Source organism: Lithobates pipiens, unplaced genomic scaffold, assembly GCF_037356315.1.
Source record: "Lithobates pipiens isolate NorthernLeopardFrog02 unplaced genomic scaffold, aLitPip1_a1.2 Scaffold_27, whole genome shotgun sequence".
In the NCBI taxonomy this organism is placed as follows: domain Eukaryota; kingdom Metazoa; phylum Chordata; class Amphibia; order Anura; family Ranidae; genus Lithobates; species Lithobates pipiens.
In genome coordinates, this window is record NW_027507788.1 from 59,814,142 (window position 1) to 59,837,796 (window position 23,655).

Below are 23,655 nucleotides of genomic sequence, written 5' to 3' on the forward strand. Positions count from 1 at the left end.
CCACCCACAGCTTGGCGTTAGCAGCGTACTTCCAGTCTGCTAACCTGGAGAGTACGACTGCATGATAATACATCCTAAAGTTTGGTAGGGCCAGGCCCCCAGCATCTTTGGCACTATGTAAGATGTTCCTAGATACTCTGGGATGACTGTTCCTCCAAACATAGCGGGAGATCATGGTCTGTAACGTTGCAAAAAAAACCTATGGGTACCCCCATGGGGATCATTTGGAATAGGAATAAGACTCTGGGTAATATGTTCATTTTAATTATGTTAACCCTCCCTAGCCAGGAGTGTGAAAGATTCTTCCATTTTCTCAGGTCTTCCCTGAGATTGTTCAGTAGTGGGAGGTAGTTATATCGGAAGAGGGAGTGAATATTTGGTGTAAGATAGATTCCTAGGTATTTCATACTGCGCTGAACCCATTTAAAAGGAAAGAGGGGCCGGATTAGATCTGCTATTCGTCTGGGGAGGTTAATGTTTAGAATTTCCGATTTAGAAAAGTTAATTTTAAAGTTGGAGAGTTTTTGGTAGGTAGAGAGGGCCGACATCAGATTAGGCAGGGAGACACGGGGCTGTTGAACAAAAAATAAAATATCATCAGCGTACGCTGCATATTTATGGGTCACGGGACCTATCTGAACTCCATGGATATTAATATTATTCCTAATGGTGGACAGGAAGGGTTCAAGGGTAAGAGCAAATAGGAGCGGGGATAAGGGACAGCCCTGTCTGGTCCCGTTGTACAGCGAGAATGATTCAATCAGAGAGCCATTTATGCAGACACAAGCTGTGGGAGTGGAGTAAAGTGAGGTTATACGGTAGAACATTTTAGGGCCAAGACCTAGGTGATGCAAAGTCGTTTTAAGGTAGTCCCAGTCCACCCTATCAAACGCCTTTTCATCCGTAGAAACAAGTAGGGTGGGCTGGGAGCACCGATGAACGCATTGAATCAGGGATGTGGTCCGGAGGGAATTATCCCTGGCTTCCCTGCCAGGTATGAAGCCAGTCTGGTCTTTAGAAATCCAACTAGGTATTAAGGGAAGTAGCCGATTGGCCAGGACCTTGGAGTATAACTTAACATCAACATTAAGTAGGGAAATTGGCCTCAAACTGCTACACGCTGTGGGGTCTTTACCTGGTTTAGGTATAACTGTTATGTGGGCCGCAAGAGATTCCGGGCGCAGACATGATTTGCGAGATATAGAGTTGGCGTAAGCTGTGAGGTGGGGGAGTAAAATGTCGCTAAACATGCTATAATAGCAGACAGTATATCCGTCGGGGCCGGGGGCCTTTCCCGCGGGGGATGACTTTAAGGCTGCCCGGAATTCCTCCACCGTAAAGTCCTCTTCTAGGGCCTGAAGTGCGGACGTGGATAACCTGGGCAAATTGGCCTCTCTTAAGTATGGCTGTATGCGATTGCGTTTTTCCCCCAGAGTTAGCAAGGCCGTTTCGCTCTGTACATTATACAAATCCGCATAATAATCGCTAAAAGCCGCAGCTATGTGGGGAGTAGTGTGTACTAAATTGCCATTGGGGAGTTTTATTTTGGGGATAAAAGACCTGGTTTGTTTCACCTTGAGGGATGTCGGCAGTTGTCTACCGGATTTATTTCACCATTCATACAACGACTGAGCGAAGCGTTGGAATTTCCTGGTAGTGTCCAGATCGAGGAGGGTTTTTAATTCCTCCCTCTTCAGAGTGAGGGCTTTTAAATGAGCCACGTGTAAGGTAAGTTTATGCTGCTTGTCTAATTCTGCAATTTGACCGATGACCTGCTCAATTTGCTGGCCATGTTCCCTCTTCTTCCTAGCTCCCAGTTCAATGAGTCATCCCCGCATGATAGCCTTGTGAGCTTCCCACACAACAGAGGGGGAGGACTCGGGAGAAGTATTTTCGGTGAAATACTGTTTCATATGTGAGGCTAACTCAGATACTTCAACCTCGGTAGAGAGGAGAGAGTCATTGAGCTTCCAATTATTGGAGCCTTGTACTAAGGAGGGCATGGTCATGCACTTAGATACAGGCGCATGATCAGATATAGTGGCTGTACCTATATGAGCGGACTGCAGAAGTTGGAGATGATGGTGAACTAAAAAAATATTATCGATGCGCGAGTATGATTGATGCGTTTTAGAAAAGTGGGAGTAATCTCTGTCTTTGGGGTGGAGTATGCGCCAGACATCGATCAATTGTAGCTTGATGAGCCTGCGTTTAAGTGCGGACAGTCTTTTAAATGGAATGTGGGATCGGCCCTGGGAGGTGTCCATGATGGGGTCAAGAGGTATATTGATGTCACCCGCTAGGATAGTTAAACCATCGGCGAAATGGGCTAATTTAGAGAGGATCTGGGAGAGGAAGGCAGGTTGATGCCGGTTAGGGCAATACACGTTAGCCAAGGTGCAGCGCGTGTTGCCCAGAAATCCCTTCAAAAAAAGATACCGACCATGATCCGCTAGCATTTCAACAAGACGGAAGGGAACACTGCTGCTGAAGCCTATGGCCACTCCCTTCGCTTTATTAGTATCAGATAGGCTGTAGTACCATTGGGGAAATTGGGGGGAGGTCAGCTTGACCGGTGTTGTATGCGTCAAGTGCCTCTCTTGAAGAAAGGCAATTGAGCATGCAGTATTTTTCAATTCACGGGTAATCTGGTGCCTTTTTGCGGCAACATGTAGGCCCCTCACATTATATGAGGAAATTTTTATTGAAGCCATGTCATCAGCAGAGTGTTACCCTTAGGCTTAAATTTCCATGCAAGCCACCTGGGGGGGAGTAAGAGGGGAGAGAAGGAGACAGAGGGAAGAAAGAGAAGTTGAAGTAGAAAAGACAATCTGAAGCGTCTGAAAATCATTTCTGACACTAAACCATTGGGAACAATTAGTAAGTCACGCAGTAATCTGCTGTGATCCCTGATGGGAAGGGGAGAGCAGGCGGCAATTCCGACCTCAAACCAGGAGTCGGGATTCGTAAAGTAAATGCCATCCGCTCCCCTCAACCCCAAAAGGAGGGGGGGTAGGGGGTTTGCTGAGCGAGAGGCACATGGGGACAACGTGCCCCGCCAGCGTTCAGCAAAGCGTTCCTGTAGAAAAGAACATAGGAATACCAATATGCAATGTTTTAAGTAACAGCAACTGAAACCTTCGACTGCACTTAAGAACCGGTGAGCCTATTGAACCGTGTCTCGGCAGACAGGGATACATACTTGCAGGGTACTCCCTTCGGTCCGGAACGTGAGAAATAAAAAGGCAAAAAACACTGAAAAAAAAAATAACACAACAGACCCCTGTTAGTTGGAGTACTCTAAGTCCACCAAGGTAGTGCAAAGCAGTCAAACTGTAAGGAGTTGTGGACCCACTCTCAACAAGTAGGCATGTTAGTTCTAAACAAGGGCCATGAATGTCCAGTAGTGTCGAACAAATGATCCGGATCGGGGAATGCAAGCGGCAGACCAGGAGTTGAAGGAGCAAGTAAAAAGAAGGAAAAAAAGGAAAAAAAAAAGAGGGAAGAACAAAACGCTCACCAGGTAGCTTCACTCACCCATTTTTTTGAGTAGATCCTGGAAGGGATGTGCGTCTTTTTTTTAACGGGGTTCTCCGCCATTGAGGATCTGAAGTAGAGGAGAACTGGGGGATGTGAGCCTGCCATCCTGGGAGATCAACTTGTGGCAAATTGAGGTCCTTCAGGAACGTGGGTAGATCTTCTGGGAACCGTAAGGTGTGAGAGCGGACGTTTTTGGTGGCAATTAGACAGGCTGGGAAACCCCATCTGTAATTAATTCCATCAGCGCGAAGAAGATCCAGCAGGGGTTTGAGGGCTCTGTAACGGTCAAGCGTGTCCTTAGAGAGGCCTGGGAAAATGCTGATGGTGGCCCCATCAAAGTCTACAGGAGGTCTATTCCGCATTTTGAGCATTACAGCATTTTTATCTGAGAAGTAATGTAGGCGGCATATGACGTCCCGCGGTTGGTCTGAGGAGAAATTGCGGGGGCGGAGGGCCCGGTGCACATGGTCAAACCGCAGCGGCTCAGTGACCGGGTTTCCCAGGATCGTGTTAAGGATGCCCCGGATTCGACGGTTCAAGATCATTGTCACCAGTGGCTTCCGGGAGACCCCGCACTCGCAGATTATTCCTGCGGTTTCTGTTCTCGAGGTCTTCAAGGTTGTAAGATGAGGCCCTCTGGGCAAACGCCAGTTGTGTGACCGTCTCTTGCAACTCTTTAATAGCGGAGGCCTGCGAGTCCTGTCTGAGCTCCATTATAGATTTTTCCAGACCATGGAACATCCCCGCCAACTCCTTAAGAACGCTGACTAAGGTTGACATGTCGGAGCCCCCTGGGGACCCGGGGTCTTCCATAAGTTTTTGGAGCAGTAGGAGGAGGCTGGTGAGCTTTCCCGAATAGAGGCGGCAAGAGAGGAAGGGGAGAAGGTGCGTTTAGGGATTCTGGTGTGGCTACCCCGTTCGCCCAACACCGATTTTCCCTGCGGCAAGGAAGTGCTGTATTGATCCGGAGCCTGATTGGGTTAATACTGGCCCCTTTCCAGATCCTTTGTTAGTTGTGGAACAAGATCTAGGTTTCTTTGTTGGCATAATTGTGGCGATGAAGCTGAACGCTGGACGGGGCTCAGGGTCAATCGCATTTAATTAAGCATAAGATGTGAGGGTTGTAAGTGCCATTAGCAGCTGATGTGGGGGACTCTGATAGTACAGTGTACTTGGCAGTTCAAAACAAAAGGGGGAGACCCCCCCAGGCCACAGCTGTCCACCAAGACAGATGGAACCCTGGCAGTCACAATGGGTAGCTTCTTGTAAAGCCTGATGGCGTTCAGAGGGACCCGGGCTGACTAGCAGGAGGGAAAGGCCTCGATGTGGCCCCCGTTGGGGAGCCGGGGGTGTTCTAAGGGACCCTGAAACCTTGCTGTGCTGCCACTAGGCTTCGGCCTGTTACCCAGGCCTCTGAGGATGGGAGATGGCTCCGACAGGGGTAGTAGGGAAAGGACCACAGGGTGGTGGCAGTTTCTCACAGATCCGACCCCCCCGGAGCTTATGGGGTATTACAGTAGTCTTAGGTAGCACTCAACCCAGCTTTGGGCCCTCGGGCCTACTCAAGATGGCGGCCATTCATCCGGCTCTGCGGCTCGAGTGGCGAGGATTCGTTATGGCCCTGGGTGCAGGGAGGCTCCTGATGTCGTCCGGAGTCCGGCGGGGTCCCCGGGTCAGCAGCGGCTGTGGATCGGCACCTGTCGGTCTGCCCCTGCCTCCAAGAAGGTGTCTGTGGTGAGTAGGCCGCAAGATGGCGACGGCGGGCCGCGCGAACAGAGCACAGCACAGATATCGCCGCGGTCACCTCCCGCTGCGGCTCCGCTACCTACTGGTGCATTTGGCGGGCCAATTGAGTCTCGTACGGCGGTGGATGGCATTAGATTGTGGACGGTGTAGCTGAGCTCTGTCTCCACATGTCCTCTTGGCTGCACGTCCGGCCACGCTCCAGCCGCTTTAACAAAATTTACACTTTGGTTAGAGATAAACAAACTGACCATTTCAAGAAAATATAACTGGTCACTGTAGGTCTTAAAATGGATATAAATCAATTAATTGTGTATTGCACTTGTTCTGTTGTGTTTACTTTTCTGCTTTCTACATCTTATATACCACAAAATAACAATTTCTTTAAAACATTGCCAGTTTAATTAAGTCTGCTTAGCATTTCGGTAATGAATATGACTTCATGCTGAAAAAAGAATATTACCATTTGTATTACATTGTTTTTGTGCTCTCTGGATGGTTTATTCTTTTTACTTTTACAGCCTAACCTCATGCTACAGAAAATTGCATTTGCAACTCCTCCAATACCCAACCAAGGCCCAGCTGTTCCATTATCAGCACCAATAACTTCTAAAGAACCTACATTTCCGCAGCCATTTCTGGGTCCAACATCATTCCTTTATCAGCGTCCACCTCCGTTGGCATTTCCTCCAGGAAACTTCTTGGGTCCCTTGACATCAGCTCCAAGGTTACCCGGTATATCTGACCTTCACAGCAGTATTGATGTTCCAGGACCCCCAAGTGCAGACAAGCTAAACAAGATTCTGGAGAAGCTACAAGCCAGGTTCCCACAGTGCAACAAGTGAGTTGTTTGTTATTCAGTGGCTAAGTGAAAAAGAAAATGTGCATCAATATAACATCACTCCCATTCACCTTTAGCAATTACAAGTATTATCAAATTAAGATTCCTAATGATAAACTCTAATTTACCATGCACAAAAAATACTGTATATTACAATGTCATAAATACATTCTTGCATTCAAATAACCATAACACAAAAAATGGCTGGGAATTTATGAACAGTCTTTGTGCTTTTGCTTCTGTCGTCACTATTAAAAATCCATTAAATGTGAAAAACCATTCTCCACCACATCACTCTGCTACATGTTGTACATGATCGACCCTCTAAAGAGTGATCTGTAGTGTGAGTGAGTTTTTGTTTTTCCAGCCAAATCTGGATTTTCTTTTAAACCGAGTTTTTGGCAGCATTGCTTGCCAACTGGGACACAGTATAATTTTCTCGCAAGTGTCTAAGGTGTTGGTCACGAGTAAAGATGCGCTCTGAGGAGCTCCACTGGAGGGATCCTTGCTGGATTTAAATATCCTCTGCAGACCGGATCCATCCAAAGTGCCACTGAGGCCAAGATGGATGGTACCCGGGCCTTGTATTAGACAAACTGGTGGGGTGCTATACAGGTCCAAGGGAGTGGAACCCTGATAAAAAGGGACCCGGTCCTTAAAGGTTTGTTAAACATAGCCCGCCGTGATGGGTGAATATTGGATCTGTCTGATATCAGCAGTATCCTGTGGCGAGGTTAAGGTAAGGGAAGTCCACCTGTGGTTTTCTTCCTTGGGAAAAATGTTGTCATGCCTTAAATCTCCACTAGAGAGAGTAAATGCACATGCACAGCCATAATATGGACATATTTAGTTTCCTCAGATAATTTCTAACATTTCAAGTCTAGACACCCCTATGTCAGGTCATATGGGAAGTCACTGGGACCCCTTACTCCTCCTAGGTAACCCTGAAATGGGAAACCTGTCATGTGTGGACTTGTTTTGAAGCAAATATCATGCTGATCACTAAAATTTATATCTGCAGTCTATAAACAGTAGAGAAGCAGAGATATGAATATGTATCACAAAGTGTACCTGGGACAGGGTCATGAGTGTAGACACCTCCCAGCAACCAACCCCTAAACAATATGACCAGACGATTGGTCACTGGTCGCTGTCAACACCCCCTTTGATTTGACAGAAAAAAGGAGAGGCCAAGGCAATGGTGAGTTCTCCTTTTACCATCCAAGCAAAAACATCTGCCAAGTTTGAGAACTGATTACCTTTGCTCATCGATCGAACTCTGATCAACCCTTGGACATTAATTGCAAGTATTCTTCCTTCCCAATTCTACCTCATTTCTTTGTGGCTGTATATTGTCTTTATTTTTTGAAACATCCTTTTTCTGTAAATGTTTTATTTGCAACAACCTTGACCTTTTCATAAGAAATCCTTATGTTGAAAAGTGTTAACCTTGTCTTTAAAGCTCTTGATGCAAACTATAAACGAACCTGTTTCTTAAAAGGGCGCTACTGTGTTAGAGTAAGGCGCTGAGCAGACCTGTCTGTGGTGGCAGTGTGTGTTGCAGGTGCTTATTCTAAACTTATAATTGGTATTGCTAAAATTACGAGTCCCCCCGGCTCTGTCTTTAAACGGGGGTGGTGGCAGTTAAAGGGTTAATTGTGCAATTAGCCCAGTGACAATCGCTCTTAGGCTGCCCGCACCTAGATTGTGGTCCCGCAAGCTGGAAAATCTTTGTGCTGGGTGTGGCATTGTTACGTAAGTGACAGCGTGGTGTGAGGTCGGCCGGTCCTTTGTCGCCAGTTAGCGAGGAGGGCAGGGATCTGACACCCGCGTTTGTCACAGCGGCAACGTGTCAAATTTCAAATGAAGGGGGGGCGGGTATGTACGAAGGGGTGGGGCCTAGGCACGGCACTGTGTGTGGGACGTAGCATCCATGAGGACATACAGCGCAGGCACGGGGTGGAGGCTGGTTAGTGAGGAGAGCGAGCTGGCTCATCACACGAGACACAGAAGTGGTGGGACACGTAAGGGCTGCAGATGGGCATTCCCTGTAGAGGAAAGGACATTTTTTTCCCAGCGTTGGGCTGAAGTCTATTTGTTCAACGATTAGTGCATCTAAATAGTACCTCTGCTTTGTGCTTAAGACTATGCCTCCCAAAAAGGACACCACAAAAACCTCAAAAAAGGTACCAAAAGATTCACCCCCAGGCACTGGGAACTCCAGTCATGCCTCCACACTGTCATCTTCTCCTGAAATATCAGAAGGGGCATTCCAGGGTTAGTCATTGGAATCGATTGGTGTTGCAGCTGCTTCTCACATCTCAGCCCCTGTATACGTGATTGAAGATGCCTTTTTCTCTGCCATGGTAGGGCTAGAGGAAAGACTAGCCACTTTAATTGTATCCTCCATCCAAAGGGATAGGAAGCGTAGTAGATCCTCCTCCCCCACCTCAGACCCTTTACCAAGGGAACAGTGGGTAGAGCATGAGGTGTTACCCTCAGGCAATCTGGAGCAAAGACAAACTGATGACTCCTCTGCTGAGGAGACAATAGTGCATGAACCATTTTCAACCTCACAATCTGAGAAATTGCTGATACAATCTCTTACAGAAATGGTTTGTTCTGCTTTCAAGCTACACCTAATGGAGTCAGCTGAAAGTTCCGTCTCTTCTTTGGGTTCCTTAATACCTCCATAGCCTTTGCATGCGTTTCCTGTCCATGCATTACTAGAAAAGCTTATTTATGCTGAATGGGATCACCCGGATAAGCATTTTCTCCCTCCAAAGAGATTTGCAGTACTCTATCCCATGGAGGAGAAATTCACCAAAAGATGGACTGTACCAGCAGTTGACGCTGCTATATCCAGTTTGAATAAAAGTCTAAATGTCCAGTAGACAATGCACAAATGCTTAAGGATCCAACGGATAAAAGGTTGGAATTCCTGTTAAAATCCTCTTTTTCTTTGGCAGGTGTGGTTACTCAGCCTGCAGTCACTGCAATAGGCATCTGTCAATCCCTAAAGGACCAGTTCAGACAGACCCTTAAGGTGGTTCCTGTACAGCAAGCCCGGGATATGGCCGAACTAACAAGAGCATTATGTTTTGCCATAGACGCCATTAAAGATTCTATTCACCAGGCGTCCCGCCTTGCGCTTTTGCTAGTACACATGCGTAGGATCCTGTGGTTGAAAAATTGGTCAGCCAAAGCACCATGCAAAAGGCTCCTGACTGATTTTCCTTTTCATGGAGATCGGCTATTTGGGGATGATTTGGACAACTCCATCCAAAAGATTTCAAGTGGGAAAAGTACTCTTTCCAGTCAAGCGAAGGAATAAGCGCCTTTCATTTAAGTGGGCTCTTTCTCCTGCACCAGGGGCACCCGCCTCTAGGCAGTCACGACGGCCTCCGCCGTCAGAATCTAGAGGGTCAGGCACAAAGGAAGTCCTGGGGGCAGAAACCTGCTAAACTGAATTCTAAAGCCTCATTATGAAGGGGCGCCCCCGCTCGCCAGGGTGGGGGGAAGACTTCTGCAGTTCTCAGAAGTCTGGCAAGAGGAAATTCAGGACAGATGGGTCATCTCTACAGTAACTCTAGGGTACAAGCTGGAATTTCGGGAGTTTCCATTGTCTCATTTTCTGAAATCAAACGTTCCCAAAGATCCAAAGAAAAGGCAATCTCTGTTTCTGGCACTAGACCGATTAATGACTCGGGGTGATCATACAAATCCCCACAGAAGAGCAAGGTTTGGGGTTTTATTCAAGCCTCTTTACGATACCAAAACCGAATGGAGTTGTCAGACTCATTCTAGATCTAAAGAATCTAAATTATTTCCTGAAGATCCGCTCTTTTCACATGGAGTCGTTCAGGTTGATGGTTTCTATCCTACAAGGAGGAGAGCTTCTGGCATCTATCGACATCATGGATGCATATCTGCATGTCCCTATATTTCCCACTCACCAAAGGTTTCTGCGGTTCGAGGTAAAACAGCACCATTTTGAGTTTGTTGCTTTGCCTTTGGGGCTAGCTACAGCAACCCGGGTGTTTACAAAAGTTCTGGATCCACCTCTAGCCAGGTTAAGGGCGCAGGACATAACAATCTTGGCTTACTTAGATGATCTATTGCTAATAGACCAGTCGGTGGCCTGTTTGGTGCAAAGTTCGCATGTTACAACCAAATACATGGAAAATCTGGGTTGGATTCTCAACCTAGAGAAGTCTTCCTTAAAACCTCAAAAAAAGGTTGGAGTACTTGGGTCTGATCATAGACACAGCCCAGAAAAAGGTGTTCTTGCCTCAGGCAAAGATCAATGTCATAAGAGAGCTGGTGCAGGTGGTCAGGTTGAAAAGAGATCCTTCTATTCGCCTTTGCATGAGGTTGTTAGGAAAGATGGTGGCTTCATTCAAATTGGTTCCCTATGCCCAGTTCCATTCGAGACTGTTGCAAAATAGTATCCTGTCTGCTTGAAACAAAATGGTTCAAGCTTTAGACTTGCCAATGTGGCTGTCCCAAAGGGTGTCCCAGAGCCTCAATTGGTGGTTAGTAACCCAGAATCTGCTGAAAGGAAAATCCTTCAGACCAGTTATCTGGAAGGTGGTAACGACAGATGCCAGCCTTTCAGGTTGGGGAGCAGTGCTAGAAAAGACAACTGTCCAGGAACAGTGGTCAAGGACAGAAATGACCTTGCCCATCAACATCCTTGAGATTCCGGCAGCAGGTCTAGCTCGGAAGGCCTGGACATTCAGTTTACAGGGTTATCATATCAGGATTCAGTCCGACAATGCCACAGCTGTGGCATACATCAATCACCAAGGGGGCACCAAGAGTCTCGCAGCACAGAGGGAGGTGAACCATATCCTAGGGCAGAAAGGAATGTTCCGTGGCTATCAGCAGTTTTCATTCCGGGAGTAGAGAATTGGCAGGTGGACTTCTTGAGCCACCAGCAGTTGCTCCTGGGGGAATGGTCCCTTCACCCCAACATTTTTCTGGCTGTTTGCCAGAGATGTGGGACTCCGGACATAGATCTTCTGGCGTCAAGATTCAACATGAAGTTGGTCAACTTTGTGTCCAGAACGAGGGATCCACTCGCATGCGGAACAGATGCGTTGGAGATCCCATGGGATCAGTTCTCACTGATTTATGCATTCCCCCCTATTCAGTTGCTGCCATGACTTCTTTGCAGGAAGAAGCCGGTACTTCTTGTATCCTCAGCATGGCTCAGAAGGTCATAGTATGCAGAAATCGTAAAGATGACGGTGGGGGATCCATAGTTCTTTCCACTACGTCCAGACCTACTCTCACAGGGGCCGATATTCCACCCTACCTTACAAACTCTAAATTCAACGGCTTGGCTATCGAAACCCATGTTCTGAAGAAACGTGGGCTTTCCGGGTCAGTTATCGCTACCTTGGTTAATGCAAGGAAGCCAGCTTCCAGAAGCATATATTATAGAGTCTAGAGGGCTTATATTTCCTGGTGTGAATCCAAGGGTTGGCACCCTCAAAAGTATATCATAGGCAGAATTCTTACCATTCTACAATCAGGGGTAGAGATGAAACTGGCCCTGAGTACTATTAAGGACCAAGTCTGCTTGCTTCACATTCTTTGGTCCGGGTTTTTATGCAAGGGGTGATGCGACTTAATCTGCCAGTCAGATCACTTTTGAACCCTTGGGACTTGAACTTAGTTTTGTCAGTGTTGCAAGACAGATGGTGTAATACAAACCCTAGCAATGAAGCTTAGAAAACATAGAGTGATAGCAGAAAAAAGACAAAGTGGTACATTAAGTCTGCCCCATTTTTGTTTACTTTTGTGTAGGTATTTTTATTTGTCAGTGGTATGCATCTTCTTAGATTTTCTTTGGTTATGCCAGATGAGATACTCCAATATCCTTACAAACACATAAATGATGTGTGTTCATTGTCTTCATTTTGTAAAACCATAACTTTATTAAAACCAATAAACATACAATAAGGAACTATTAAAAGTACAAACATATCGCATGCATTACCACAACAGTGTCTGACCGTGTCACTTGCAATCACTTTTCTCCAGCACGTATTTCTTACAACTGCACTTCACTTCATAGTGAAAGCACTAATATCAGTTAAAACAATTGGTCTGACTTTATCAAGCGCTAGATGTATGTGTCTCATATACATAGCTGTCTGTTATTTCCAGATGAACTATTTTATAACTATAGCTCATTAATGTAACATAAAAATTAAATTATCTCTCCCACTAAACCTTACAATTCTTACACATTAATGCGTATCATTCTACTGTATTGCTACCCCCCCTGGCTGCCATTGCACAGTTTATCTCCTTAAACATGAGTAATACTGTATATGCTCACCCTCTGGCTCTATTCTACACTCTCTACCTGGATCTCTCTTCTGGCATCTTCTCCAACTCTCTAAAACATGCACTAGTCACCTACATCCTTAAAAAGCTCTCACTTGATCCCACCAATCTTAAAGAGGGATTCCGCCCAAAAAAAAATATTAAAAGCCAGCAGCTATAAATACTACAGCTGCTGACTTTTAATAAATGGACACTCACCTGTCCCGGGTTCCAGCGATGCCGGCAGCCGAGGCCGATCGACTGCTCGGGCCTCGACGGCTGCCGCCGCCATTCGAGGTGAGGGAATCAGGAAGTAAAGCGAATCGGCTTCACTTCCTGGTTCCCTACTGCGCATGCACGAGCCGCGCCGCGCAATCGGAAATCTCCGCGCTGTCACTGGGACCCGTGTGTGTCCCAGCAGACAGCGCGGCAGGGCAGGAAATGGCGTAGACTCCCGTGGGAGTCTATGCCCGTAAGTGGGTGAAAATACCTGTCTTTGACAGGTATCTCCACCCCCCTCCCCCCTGAAAGGTGTCAATTGTGACACCGGAGGGGGGGGGTTCCGATCAGCGGAGGTTCCACTTTAGGGTGGAATCCCTCTTTAAGAACCTATGCCCCATCTCCTTGCTCTCCTTTTTCTCCAGACTTTTTCAACATCATCTGGTCTACAACGAACTGAGCGACCATCTAACTGTGAACAAACTTCTTGATCCCCTTCAGTCCAGATTTTGCCCTCAACACTTCACAGAAATTGTTCTCTTTAAACTCCAAAATTACCTACTAATGGCTAAAACCAACTGACCCTATTCTGTACTACTCCTCTGTAGCTGTAGGCAGTCACCTGATCTATGTCCTATAAAACATCACTTCCCCTCCTGTATTTGCCCTAGTATAGGTGATGTTTCCTGGTTATTGGGATTGCTGACTTCTGTCTGTTTTACCATGCTTCTTCGACTACTCCGTTGGATTTTGATGATCGCTGTTGCCAACTCTGCCTGTTCCCGACCTTGCCTCTTGGACTACACCTTTGGATTCGCGCTGATCGTGGTTACTGACTGCCTGTTCCCGACACCTCTTCCTGGTATACTCCGTGGATTTCTGCCTTGGTTTGCTGACTTCACTCTCCACTAACTGAGTTGCTTGTTTGGTGTCCCTTGATATAGCCTATTTGCACTTTCTATTGCGGTCCCTTGAAACTGGCTGCAGGATCTCAACTGTCCCTCAACCTGATACTGGGATAACAAAAGTACTGGTCAGGAAACCGGAGTGGCAGTTGTAATCTACTGGCAGACCTGACATTATACTAGGGCCAAGATGGACCTCAGCGAGTCGGTGCAGGCAGACGCTCTTCAGGGACAATGGTTGGGAGAGCAGGCCAACTGTGTGCAGTCATTGGAGGGGAAACTAGGTGCTATCACAGTTATGTTATCCTCTTTGCCTACAGTACATGGGTCCAGTCTGCTGCACCTGGTAACCTAGGGGCTGGGGATAGGGAACCTGTTGTCCTGTCTAACCCCCCGGGTTCTCCTGCTCCTAAAATACCTCACCCTGAGAAGTATGATGGTAAATCTTCTGATTGCAGGGGATTTCTCAATCACTGTTGGTTGCATTTTAGAAATCGACCTTCAGTGTTTGCCTCTGCTCAAGCCAAGGTGACTTTTATCATTTCCTTGCTGAAGGGCAGTGCATTGTCCTGAGTGTCACCTCTTTTTGAGAAAGAGTCTCCTGTACTTACTGATTACCCCACTTTCATGAAGACTTTTGAGAAAATATTTTCATGTTCCAGGCAGAGTGTCTGCGGCTAAGTCCAGTATTCTCGATTTACATCAGGAAAAATGCACGGTAGCATCCTATGCCATAGAATTTCACACACTAGCGGCAGAGACCACCTGGGAAAATTGCCCCCTTAAGTCTTCATTCCGCAGAGGGCTAGCGGAATGCATAAAGAATGATTTACCTTACCATGATGTCCCAGTGGGCCTGGAGGATTTTATCAACTTGTGTATCCTGGTGGACACTCGCTTCTCTGAACATCAGTTAAGCCCCATACACACTATCAGATTTTCTGCAGATTTTTTGTCTTCAGATTTACCAAAACCATGTAGTGCAAGGGCCTGCCTGATTGCATACACATTGAAACTCCTAAGGTTTGACCTCATATTATATGGTTTTGGTAAATCTGAAGGGAAAAAATCAGCAGAGTGTCTATGGGGCTTCAGAGAGAGGGCATCAAAAACATTATAATCCTCACAGACTTGGTTATAAATCTCCTCCTTCGCAATCACTATCGCTAACCCCTACTGTCTCTTCTCCTGTCGGGTCTGAGGAAGTACCCATGGATTTAGGGGCTGCGTATTTGTCTAATAGTGAACGTACCAAACACAGGAACCTAGGACTTTGTCTTTACTGTGGAAAGCCGGGTCATGTCTTGCGTTTTTGTCCGGTTCGCCCAGAAAAAACTTCCGGGCTTTATCTTGACTTTATCAAGCGCTAGATGTATGTGTCTCATATACATAGCTGTCTGTTATTTCCAGATGAACTATTTTATAACTATAGCTCATTAATGTAACATAAAAATTTAATTATCTCTCCCACTAAACTTACAATTCTTACACATAATGCGTATCATTCTACTGTATTGCTACCCCCCCTGGCTGCCATTGCACAGTTTATCTCCTTAAACATGAGTAATACTGTATATGCTCACCCTCTGGCTCTATTCTACACTCTCTACCTGGATCTCTCTTCTGGCATCTTCTCCAACTCTCTAAAACATGCACTAGTCACCTACATCCTTAAAAAGCTCTCACTTGATCCCATCAATCTTAAGAACCTATGCCCCATCTCCTTACTCTCCTTTTTCTCCAGACTTTTTCAACATCATCTGGTCTACAACCAACTGAGCGACCATCTAACTGTGAACAAACTTCTTGATCCCCTTCAGTCCAGATTTTGCCCTCAACACTTCACAGAAATTGTTCTCCTTAAACTCCAAAATTACCTACTAATGGCTAAAACCAACTGACACTATTCTGTACTACTCCTCCTGGATCTCTCTGCTGCCTCTGACATAGTGGACCACCCCCACCCCCTTAAAATACTCCATTCCTTTAGTCTCCGTGACTGTAGTCTTTGCTGGTTCTCAGCCTACCTATCCCACAGCACATTCAGTGTCAATTACAACTTTACTTCCTTCTCTCCTCTTCCTTTCTCCTTCGGGGTCCCCCTAGGTTCTGTTCTTGGAACTCTCCTATTCTCAATCTACACCTCCTCCCTGGGTCAGCTGATAGCCTTCCATGGGTTTCAATACCATTTCTACTCCAGTGACACCCAAATCTATCTCCTATACACCTCAGCTCACTCCATCAGTCTCCTCACGCATCACCAATTTACTAACGGGCATATCAGCCTGTAAATCACACCATTTCCTCAAACTCAATCTATCCAAAACCAAGCTCATAATATTTCCTCCCACACATGCCTCTTCCCCTGATTTCTCCCCACGCCCAATCACTGTCCAAAGCTTGCTGCCTCAACCTCCGCAACAGCTCCAAGATACTTCCCTTCCTAACCAATGATGCCACAAAGCTTCTTTTTCACTCCCTGGTCCTTGGCTTGCCTTTAAATAGACTATCTCCGTCCAGTCTGTCATAAATGCTGCTGCCAGGCTCATCTACCTTACAAACTGCTCCGTATCTGCTACCCCTCTCTGCCTCCACTGGCTTCTGCTCACCAAACAAATGAAATTCAAGATACTAACATTAACTTACAAAGCCATCCACAGCTCAGCCCCCAGCTACATCACTAGCCTAGTCTCAAAATACAAACCTAATCATTCTCATTGTTCCTCCCAAGAACACCTGTTTTCTAGCTCCCTTGTCACCTCATCCCATGCTTGTATGCAGGACTTCGCCAGAGTCTCTTCCATCATCTGAAACTCTCTACCTCCAATTAGTCCGACTATCTCCTACTCTTCCACTTCCCTGAAAGCGTATCTCTTCAGAGAAGCCTATCTGTCCCTCACCTAACAACTGTACATTTATTTTCTCCATCAGCCCATCCCTCACATTACCTTTTGTGTCTTTTCTCCCTCCCTCTTAGATTGTAAGCTCTAACGAGTAGGGCTTTCTGATTCCTACTGTATTAAATTGTATTGTAATTGTACTGTCTGCCTTTATGTTGTACAGAGCTATGTAAACTGTCGGCACTATATAAATCATATATAATAATATATGCCGCCGTCAAAATTGCTCAGTATTCCATTTCGAACAGGAAAGCGGATATAGTTGGTTAAAATGTAGCTTTCATTGAACAATAAAGAAGTAACAATAGATTATCATATTTATCAACTCTTAAGTATGGTGGTAGGTTCGAGCATGGTGAGAACTGAGTCTGGGGTGAGACTCAGAAGGAAAGTGGAAGGGGATACGTAGGCGGGATATAGAAGAGGAAAGAGGTGAACGTCATGTCTATTTGTGATAAGGGTGGTTTGTCGCAATGTGGATGGGTGTGTAGTACGAATCCGGACAAGAAAGAGGAGGGGTGAGAGAGGGAGAAGGAGGGGAGGAGGGGGAAGTGTTCCCTCTTTGGTACTGTCACAGCTCTTACGATCTTATCAGATCATATACCTCTTGTATTCATCAGTGGTGATGAAGTGCATCCAACATGACCAAGTTTTGGTGAACTTGGCAGGTGTGTCCTTTGGGTGATGTATTAGGTCTTCCATTGCCATCATTTTTTGTATACAGTTAAACCAATCTGCTGTAGAAGGTGGATCAGGGGAGCGCCACTTGAGTGGGATAAATATCTTAGCCACGTTAACCATATGCATGGCTAAGGAATGAAAGTAGGCATGTATTGGAGTCATGGGGTGTTGGAGCAAGAATTGAGCTGGTGTGAAGTCTAGTGGATAGGTGGTAATATGGGTGATAAGCCTATGAATTTCTTTCCAGAAGGGTTGGATTTTAGGACAAGTCCACCAGATATGGAGGAACGAGCCTGTCTCTGTTTTGCATCTCCAGCAGGTCTGAGAAAGAGAAGGATTTATGTGGTGTAGTTTAAGGGATGTCCTGTGCCATTTGGAGAGTATTTTGTAAGCGTTCTCCTGTACCTGCACATTTACCGTCCCCTTATGGACTTACTTGTATATGTTTTCCCATTCTAGATCCGTGAGGTCGAATGAGAGTTCCTGTTCCCATTTTTGATTGCCCCAATATAGTTTGGGCGTTTGGTGAGAGAATAGTAGAGTGTAAGTATAAGATATCAGGTGGCCTTGGGTTTCTGTGCTTAAACATAAAGCTTTGAATGTGGTGGTGCGTCTAGACCAGTCAGGTCTGGGTTTAGGTTTGTTGAATAAGTGCCGTAGTTGTACGTATGTCCAGAAAGGGAAGGAATATGCGGTAGTTTTGGAAGCTAGTTCGGATTGGGAGAGAAGGCAACCCCTTTTCAAAGAAAGGACTGTTGGGTGAGGCCAACTGTCTGCCAAGAATGAGGTATTTGCTCCAGGTGTATACTCTGAGTTTAGTCTGAGTGGCGTCATTGGACTGTGAAGTGAAGAGATTTTATGTTTGTTGCAGGTGTCTCAAAAGGACATTAGGGTAGGATTAATAAGTGGGTGGATTTTACATTCAGGGGGAGTGTGTTGAAGGGCAATCCATGGGAGGTGAGCCAATGGAAGGCTCCACAGGGAGTGTTCCAACTGGACCCAATCCTTATATTTAGAGTGTATGTTCCAGTCTATAATCCTGGTAAGGTGGCAGGCCTGTTGGTATTTTCGAATGTCAGGGAGGCCTATGCCCCCCTTGAGTTTGGGAGTGGTTAGTCTCAGAAATCCTATTCTCGGACAGTTTGCCCCAAATAAAGTCAGTGCAAGCTTTTTGATAGGTGGAGAAGAAGGCGGGTGGGAGTTTAATTGGAACCGTTTGTAAAATGTATAGGATCCTGGGTAGGTTATTAATTTTAAGGATCGTGGTTCTGCCGAACCAGGAAAAAAGCCCAGATGACCATTTCCGTAAATCTCCAGTTATATTTTTTTGGCAATGAAGCGTAATTCAGGGAGTATAGGTCAAATAGAGAGGCTGGGAGTTGGATACCCAGGTAAGTGATTGTGCGGCTGTTCCAAGTAAACGAGAAGTTAACCTGGCATTGTTTACATGTGTCAGGAGATAGCGTAATGTTCAGGGCATTGGATTTCGAAAAATACATTTGAAGGTTAGTAAATAAATATTAAAGGGGGTAAGGGGGCAGCCCTGGCGGGTTCCACTCGGGATGGAGAAGGCATCCGACAGGTGGCCATTCACTCGGACTCTCGCAGTAGGGTTAGAGTAGAGCACTAGTATAAAGTTTAACATTTTGGTGGGGAGGCCAATGGCCCTTAGGGCTTCTGTCATGCAGTCCCAGGCCACCCTGTCGAACGCCTTCTCCACGTCGAGCGACAGCAGGAATCCCTGATTGGGTGTAGAGGTTAGCTAATGATGGATATTGATAGCTCTGAGAGTATTGTCTGGTGAGTTGGGAAAGGAAAGAGAGAAGACGATTCGCTAATGTTTTTGCATACCATTTCAGGTCTACGTTGAGCAACAAAGATGGGCCTGTAGCTAGTAACTATAGAAGGATCTTTACCTGGCTTCGGTATCACTGCTATATGGGCGCTAAGTAAGGGGGTTCCGTGGGGGTTGCAAGAGAGTTAAAAGCAGACAGAAAGAATGGGGTGAGTATCTCTGCGTATGTTTTGTAGTAGCCAACAGTTAGACCATCGGGTCCGGGACTTTTGCCCGTTTTTTGCCCATTTTCATTTGTTTTAGTGCCAGGTCAACTTCCTCTCTTTTCAGTGGGCTATCTAGATCCTGTGCGATGGATTGAGATATTGGAGTAGGGCTGTATTGTCGCAAAAAGTCAACAATCTTTTGTTTCCTCATGGTCTCGTCTATGGATGTGTCTATCGGGGGAAGATTATACAGTTTAGTGTAATGTTTGACAAATTGTTTGGCTATGTCCGGGATTGCGTTTAGTTTGTGTCCTGATGCGTCAGTAATGGAATGTATCATTGTGGTAGCTTTCTTTGTTTGTAGGGCTCTTCTAGCATTCTACTAGCTTTATTGCCATACTCGTAGAATGTTTACTTAGAGAGGATATATTTGCATTGAACCTGTTTGCCTAGTAGGTCTAGTAATTCAGTTCTGGCTTGTATAAGGTCGTTGAGGGTGTCTAGAGCTTGAGTTTGTGTGCGCTTTCAAGTCTGTGGATCCATTCGGTGAGTTCTGTGTATCGTTTCCGACGTTCTTGGTTACACTTGGCAGCCGCCGCAATGAGGATGCCACGAATCACGCATTTGTGGGCTTCCCAGTTGGTAAGTGGAGATGTGTCAGAGGGCTTATTTTCAAGAAAGAAGTGTTGGAGGTGGGTTTCAATCTCTTCAGTGATGGAGGGGTCCAGCCTCCATGTTTGCGGGTGAGGAAGCGTTTCTGGGAACTTCAGTGTCATGGAAATGGGGTGATGGTCCAAAAGTGGACGCATGGTAAAGCATAGACAGATCTTTTTGTGTTATAAATAGATAGTCTGTCCTTGAATATCGATTGTGTGGTGCCAAAAAAAAGGTATAATCTTTGCCGTCGGGATTTGGGGTACGCCAGGTGTCGTGGAGTAAGAGGTTTCTAAGGTGGGGTTTAATTTTCCGTAAGGCTGCATACGGGAGGGAGGAAGTGTCGGTAGATGTATCTTGGGTAGGATTGAGCAGAGCGTTAAAGTCACCTCCCAATATGAGGTGCCCTCCTGGAAGGCTAGTAGTGCATCAGAAATGGCGCAGAAGAATGGTACTTGGCCGACATTCGGGGCATATATGTTTGCTAGAGTGATTATCCTACCGAGCCTTTCAAGAAGAGGTGTCTACCCTCTTTGTCTATAATCGAGTCCGTAAGTTGAAAGGGGCAATTTTTTGCTAGAATTATCAAAACTCCTTTTGATCTGGTTGAAGGGTTAGTTGCGTGGTACAACATTGGGAAGTGGTAATTGTGCAGTTTTGGTGTGTCTTTCAGGCCATCAGACCAAGAGCCTTATTGTGCGGAGTTGTGAGCGGTTATAGGATATGCTATATCAAGCAAGAGTGAGGGTTAAGAGAAGTGAGGCGACATGTGCTAAATGTTGTGTGTTAATCCCTAGGGATTGGCTTTAGTAGGACATGTCCCTTGCCAACTAGCGTGGATTAGGTCAATATAATAATAATATATTTTTATCACATTTAGGTAGTAGGGAATGCAGATTTTTTTAGGGGTTATTTCCTACATACTCACAAATTTGGTCTTATTAGTCAGCACACTGGATTAATCAAATTTATATATAGTATTTTTCTTTATCCTACATCACAGGACAGAAAGCAGCCATAGTAATTATTATGTGGGTTATGCGCCACCTATAGGTGAATGGACACTGGCAGATCAATCAGACAGGAAGTCCTCCCCTATGTAACCCTTCCTACATAGGGAAGTACCTTCGTTTTTTGCCAGTGTCTGTAAGGTGGTGGTCACTGATGTGCTACATGTGCTCTTTGAGCATACTGGGAGGTCCGAAATAGTTCTACACAAACCTCATTGGATAGGAGAGGAGAATCTCTGAGGTCTGCCTGTAATGCAGCCTTCGTAATGGGACCCTGTGCAGTGTTTGTTTTGACCAAGGTGCACTTGCCAGCAGGGTGCTATATAGGTCCGGGGGGGTGGACCCATATAATAAAGAGGGTACCTAGTCCTTCAAGTGACATAACCCACCTTAATAGGTGAAGATTGGATATGATTCAGAGTCCTGCAGCAAAAATGGTAAGTCTACATTTGCAGTATCTACATTAAAAAAAAAAATCCGACTGTCTGGTCTTTCTCCCGGTTGCCACTGGGGACAGTCTGCTGTTGGTGGCCCAGTTGTGTGTGTCTCTCTCTCTAGCCTAGAGGGCGCAGGGTTGCTCAGTATAGGAGCAACTGGAACAGGAAAAGGTTTGACCACACTTACAGGTTTGAAGCAAAAGTGAAGACTTTATTGAAGATAAAAATCATCAGATAACATCGTAGACATCATGACATCAATGCAGACCCGGCAGAGATTAACACGTTTCACGAATTGGAATTCGCTTAGTTAGAATCAGCTAATTCCAATTTGTGAAAAGTGTTAATCTATGCCAGGTCTGCATTGATGTCTACGATGTCTGATGATTTTTATCTTCAATAAAAGTCTTCACATTTGCTTCAAACCTGTGAGTGTGGTCAAACCTTTTCCTGTTCCTATCCAGATTGCTGATTGGGATTGCTCTCATCTGGAGCGACTTGACTTTGCTTTCTACCAGGTCGCTCAGTATAGCCTAACATTTTTTTGTTGTTGAAAAATAACCAAGGTTTCTAGAGAAACAAACAGCTAATGGCTGCATAATGAAGTGTGAGTAATACCGATGGGAGAGATACATGACTAGATAGGACACAATTATATATTGCATTGATGCAAAATAAATAATTTGCATTAAGGCATACTTGTATACTTCCTTTTTAATCTGGAGGCTTGTACAACTGTTTGTCGTTACACCCCTGCATGGATATCAATGCACTTAAATGAGTTGTGTCTCCAGGGTACCGTGCATTTGATATGTACAGGCTTATATTTAAAGCGGTTTGGTACCTAAAAATGAAACTTCATGTTATTAAATTCACCAGATAGCATACTTACCTAAACGAACCCTGAAAAAAAAAAATATTCTTTACTTACCTTTTATTTCTGATGTTTCTGCTGACTTCCTGGTTGTCCTCCCGTGGGAGTAGGCGTGGTTATTGTCCTCGCAATGGTCCCTGGGAAATTTCTAAGCCATTTCCCAAGAATCCATGGGGGACAATGAAATTGCAAAATCTCGCGAGATTTCGTTTGGACTCCGGTCACGTGACGAGGGTGTGTAAGAATTTGCCATTTTTAAAGTGGGCAGGCAGCTGTATCTGCCATTACCACTATTGCACACTGAGCATGTGCGAGATGGAGTGGAGCATGCTGGGAGCCGAGCGTCATCGATATACAGGAAGTAAATGCCTGTGGGCTTCAGACGCCCACACTTAAAATGGAAAATGCCAGAGCAGTTTTTTTAAAAGTCATCCCGAGGAAAAGAATAGTCGCGCCGGGGGTCAAAAAAATGCCGGACGTGGATGCTAAGCGAAGGTAGCAGTCGCCCACCTGTGACACAGGTAAGAAAAAAAAAAAAAAAGAGTGGAATCCCCCTTTAAGTTGCACTGAGACAGCATAGAACCAGCATTCAGGATGCATTTGAAGTGTTTGGCTAGTCCTGCAAAAACTAATATTGGGCCAACTGCAGTCGGGCAGGTGCAGCATAATATGACATTTTTTGGATGCATACCTATATAATTGCATATGAACTGCATGTGTATTTGCATATTTACATGTGTGTTTGCATAGAACTGCATATTTACGTGTTTGCCTAGAACTGCATATTTACATGTATGTATGTGTGTGTACATTAGAATTGCATATTTACATGTGTTTTTGCATAAGAACTGCATATTTGCATGCGCGTTTGCTTAGCAACTGCATATATACTTGCGTGCTTGCATAGAACTGCATATTTACAGGCGCGTTTGCATAGAATGGCATATTTACATGCGTGTTTTCATAAGAACTGCAGATTTGCATGCCTGTTTGCTTGAGAACTGCATATTACATGCCTGTTTGCGTGAGAACTTCATATTACATGCCTGTTTGCATGAGAACTGTATATTTACATGCCTGTTTGCATATAACTGTATAGTTACATGCGTGTTGGGAGGATTATTCTTCTCCTGGGATCAGTCAAACTTCAGATGTATTGAAAAGCAGACAATTTATTTCAGATGTGTCACACAAAAGGATGCTTACAAGTCGAAAGATGCAGTAAGAATCATTCAAAGAGATGTACATTACCCCTCCTAATATCTACAATAATATAGCTATATCGCTTCTATTGGCTGAGGAAACACAGATGGCATGCCTGCTACAAAATGGTACTTTATTGGCTAATCAGTGTTTCTTGTACACTTTGTGCTACTATATATAGCAAAGCTTGTTGGATAAAAACAAAAAGATGTTAATTCAAATGTGCTTAGAAGCCATCTTAACAATCGGTATCAGGGTTTTTCTTTAATAGTCACCCAATAAACATTTGAAACTTTTCTAACAGTGTC

General features: G+C 45.3%; 1 protein-coding gene across 1 annotated transcript in view; it reads left to right on the top strand.

Moving 5' to 3' along the window:
- Positions 1–23,655, top strand: part of RNF214 (ring finger protein 214) — a 155,795-nt gene that overhangs the window by 119,883 nt on the left and 12,257 nt on the right. The window contains exon 11 of the mRNA XM_077456988.1: positions 5,805–6,124. Coding sequence (XP_077313114.1) covers positions 5,805–6,124 — 320 coding nt within the window. The remainder of the gene's footprint in view (positions 1–5,804; positions 6,125–23,655) is intronic.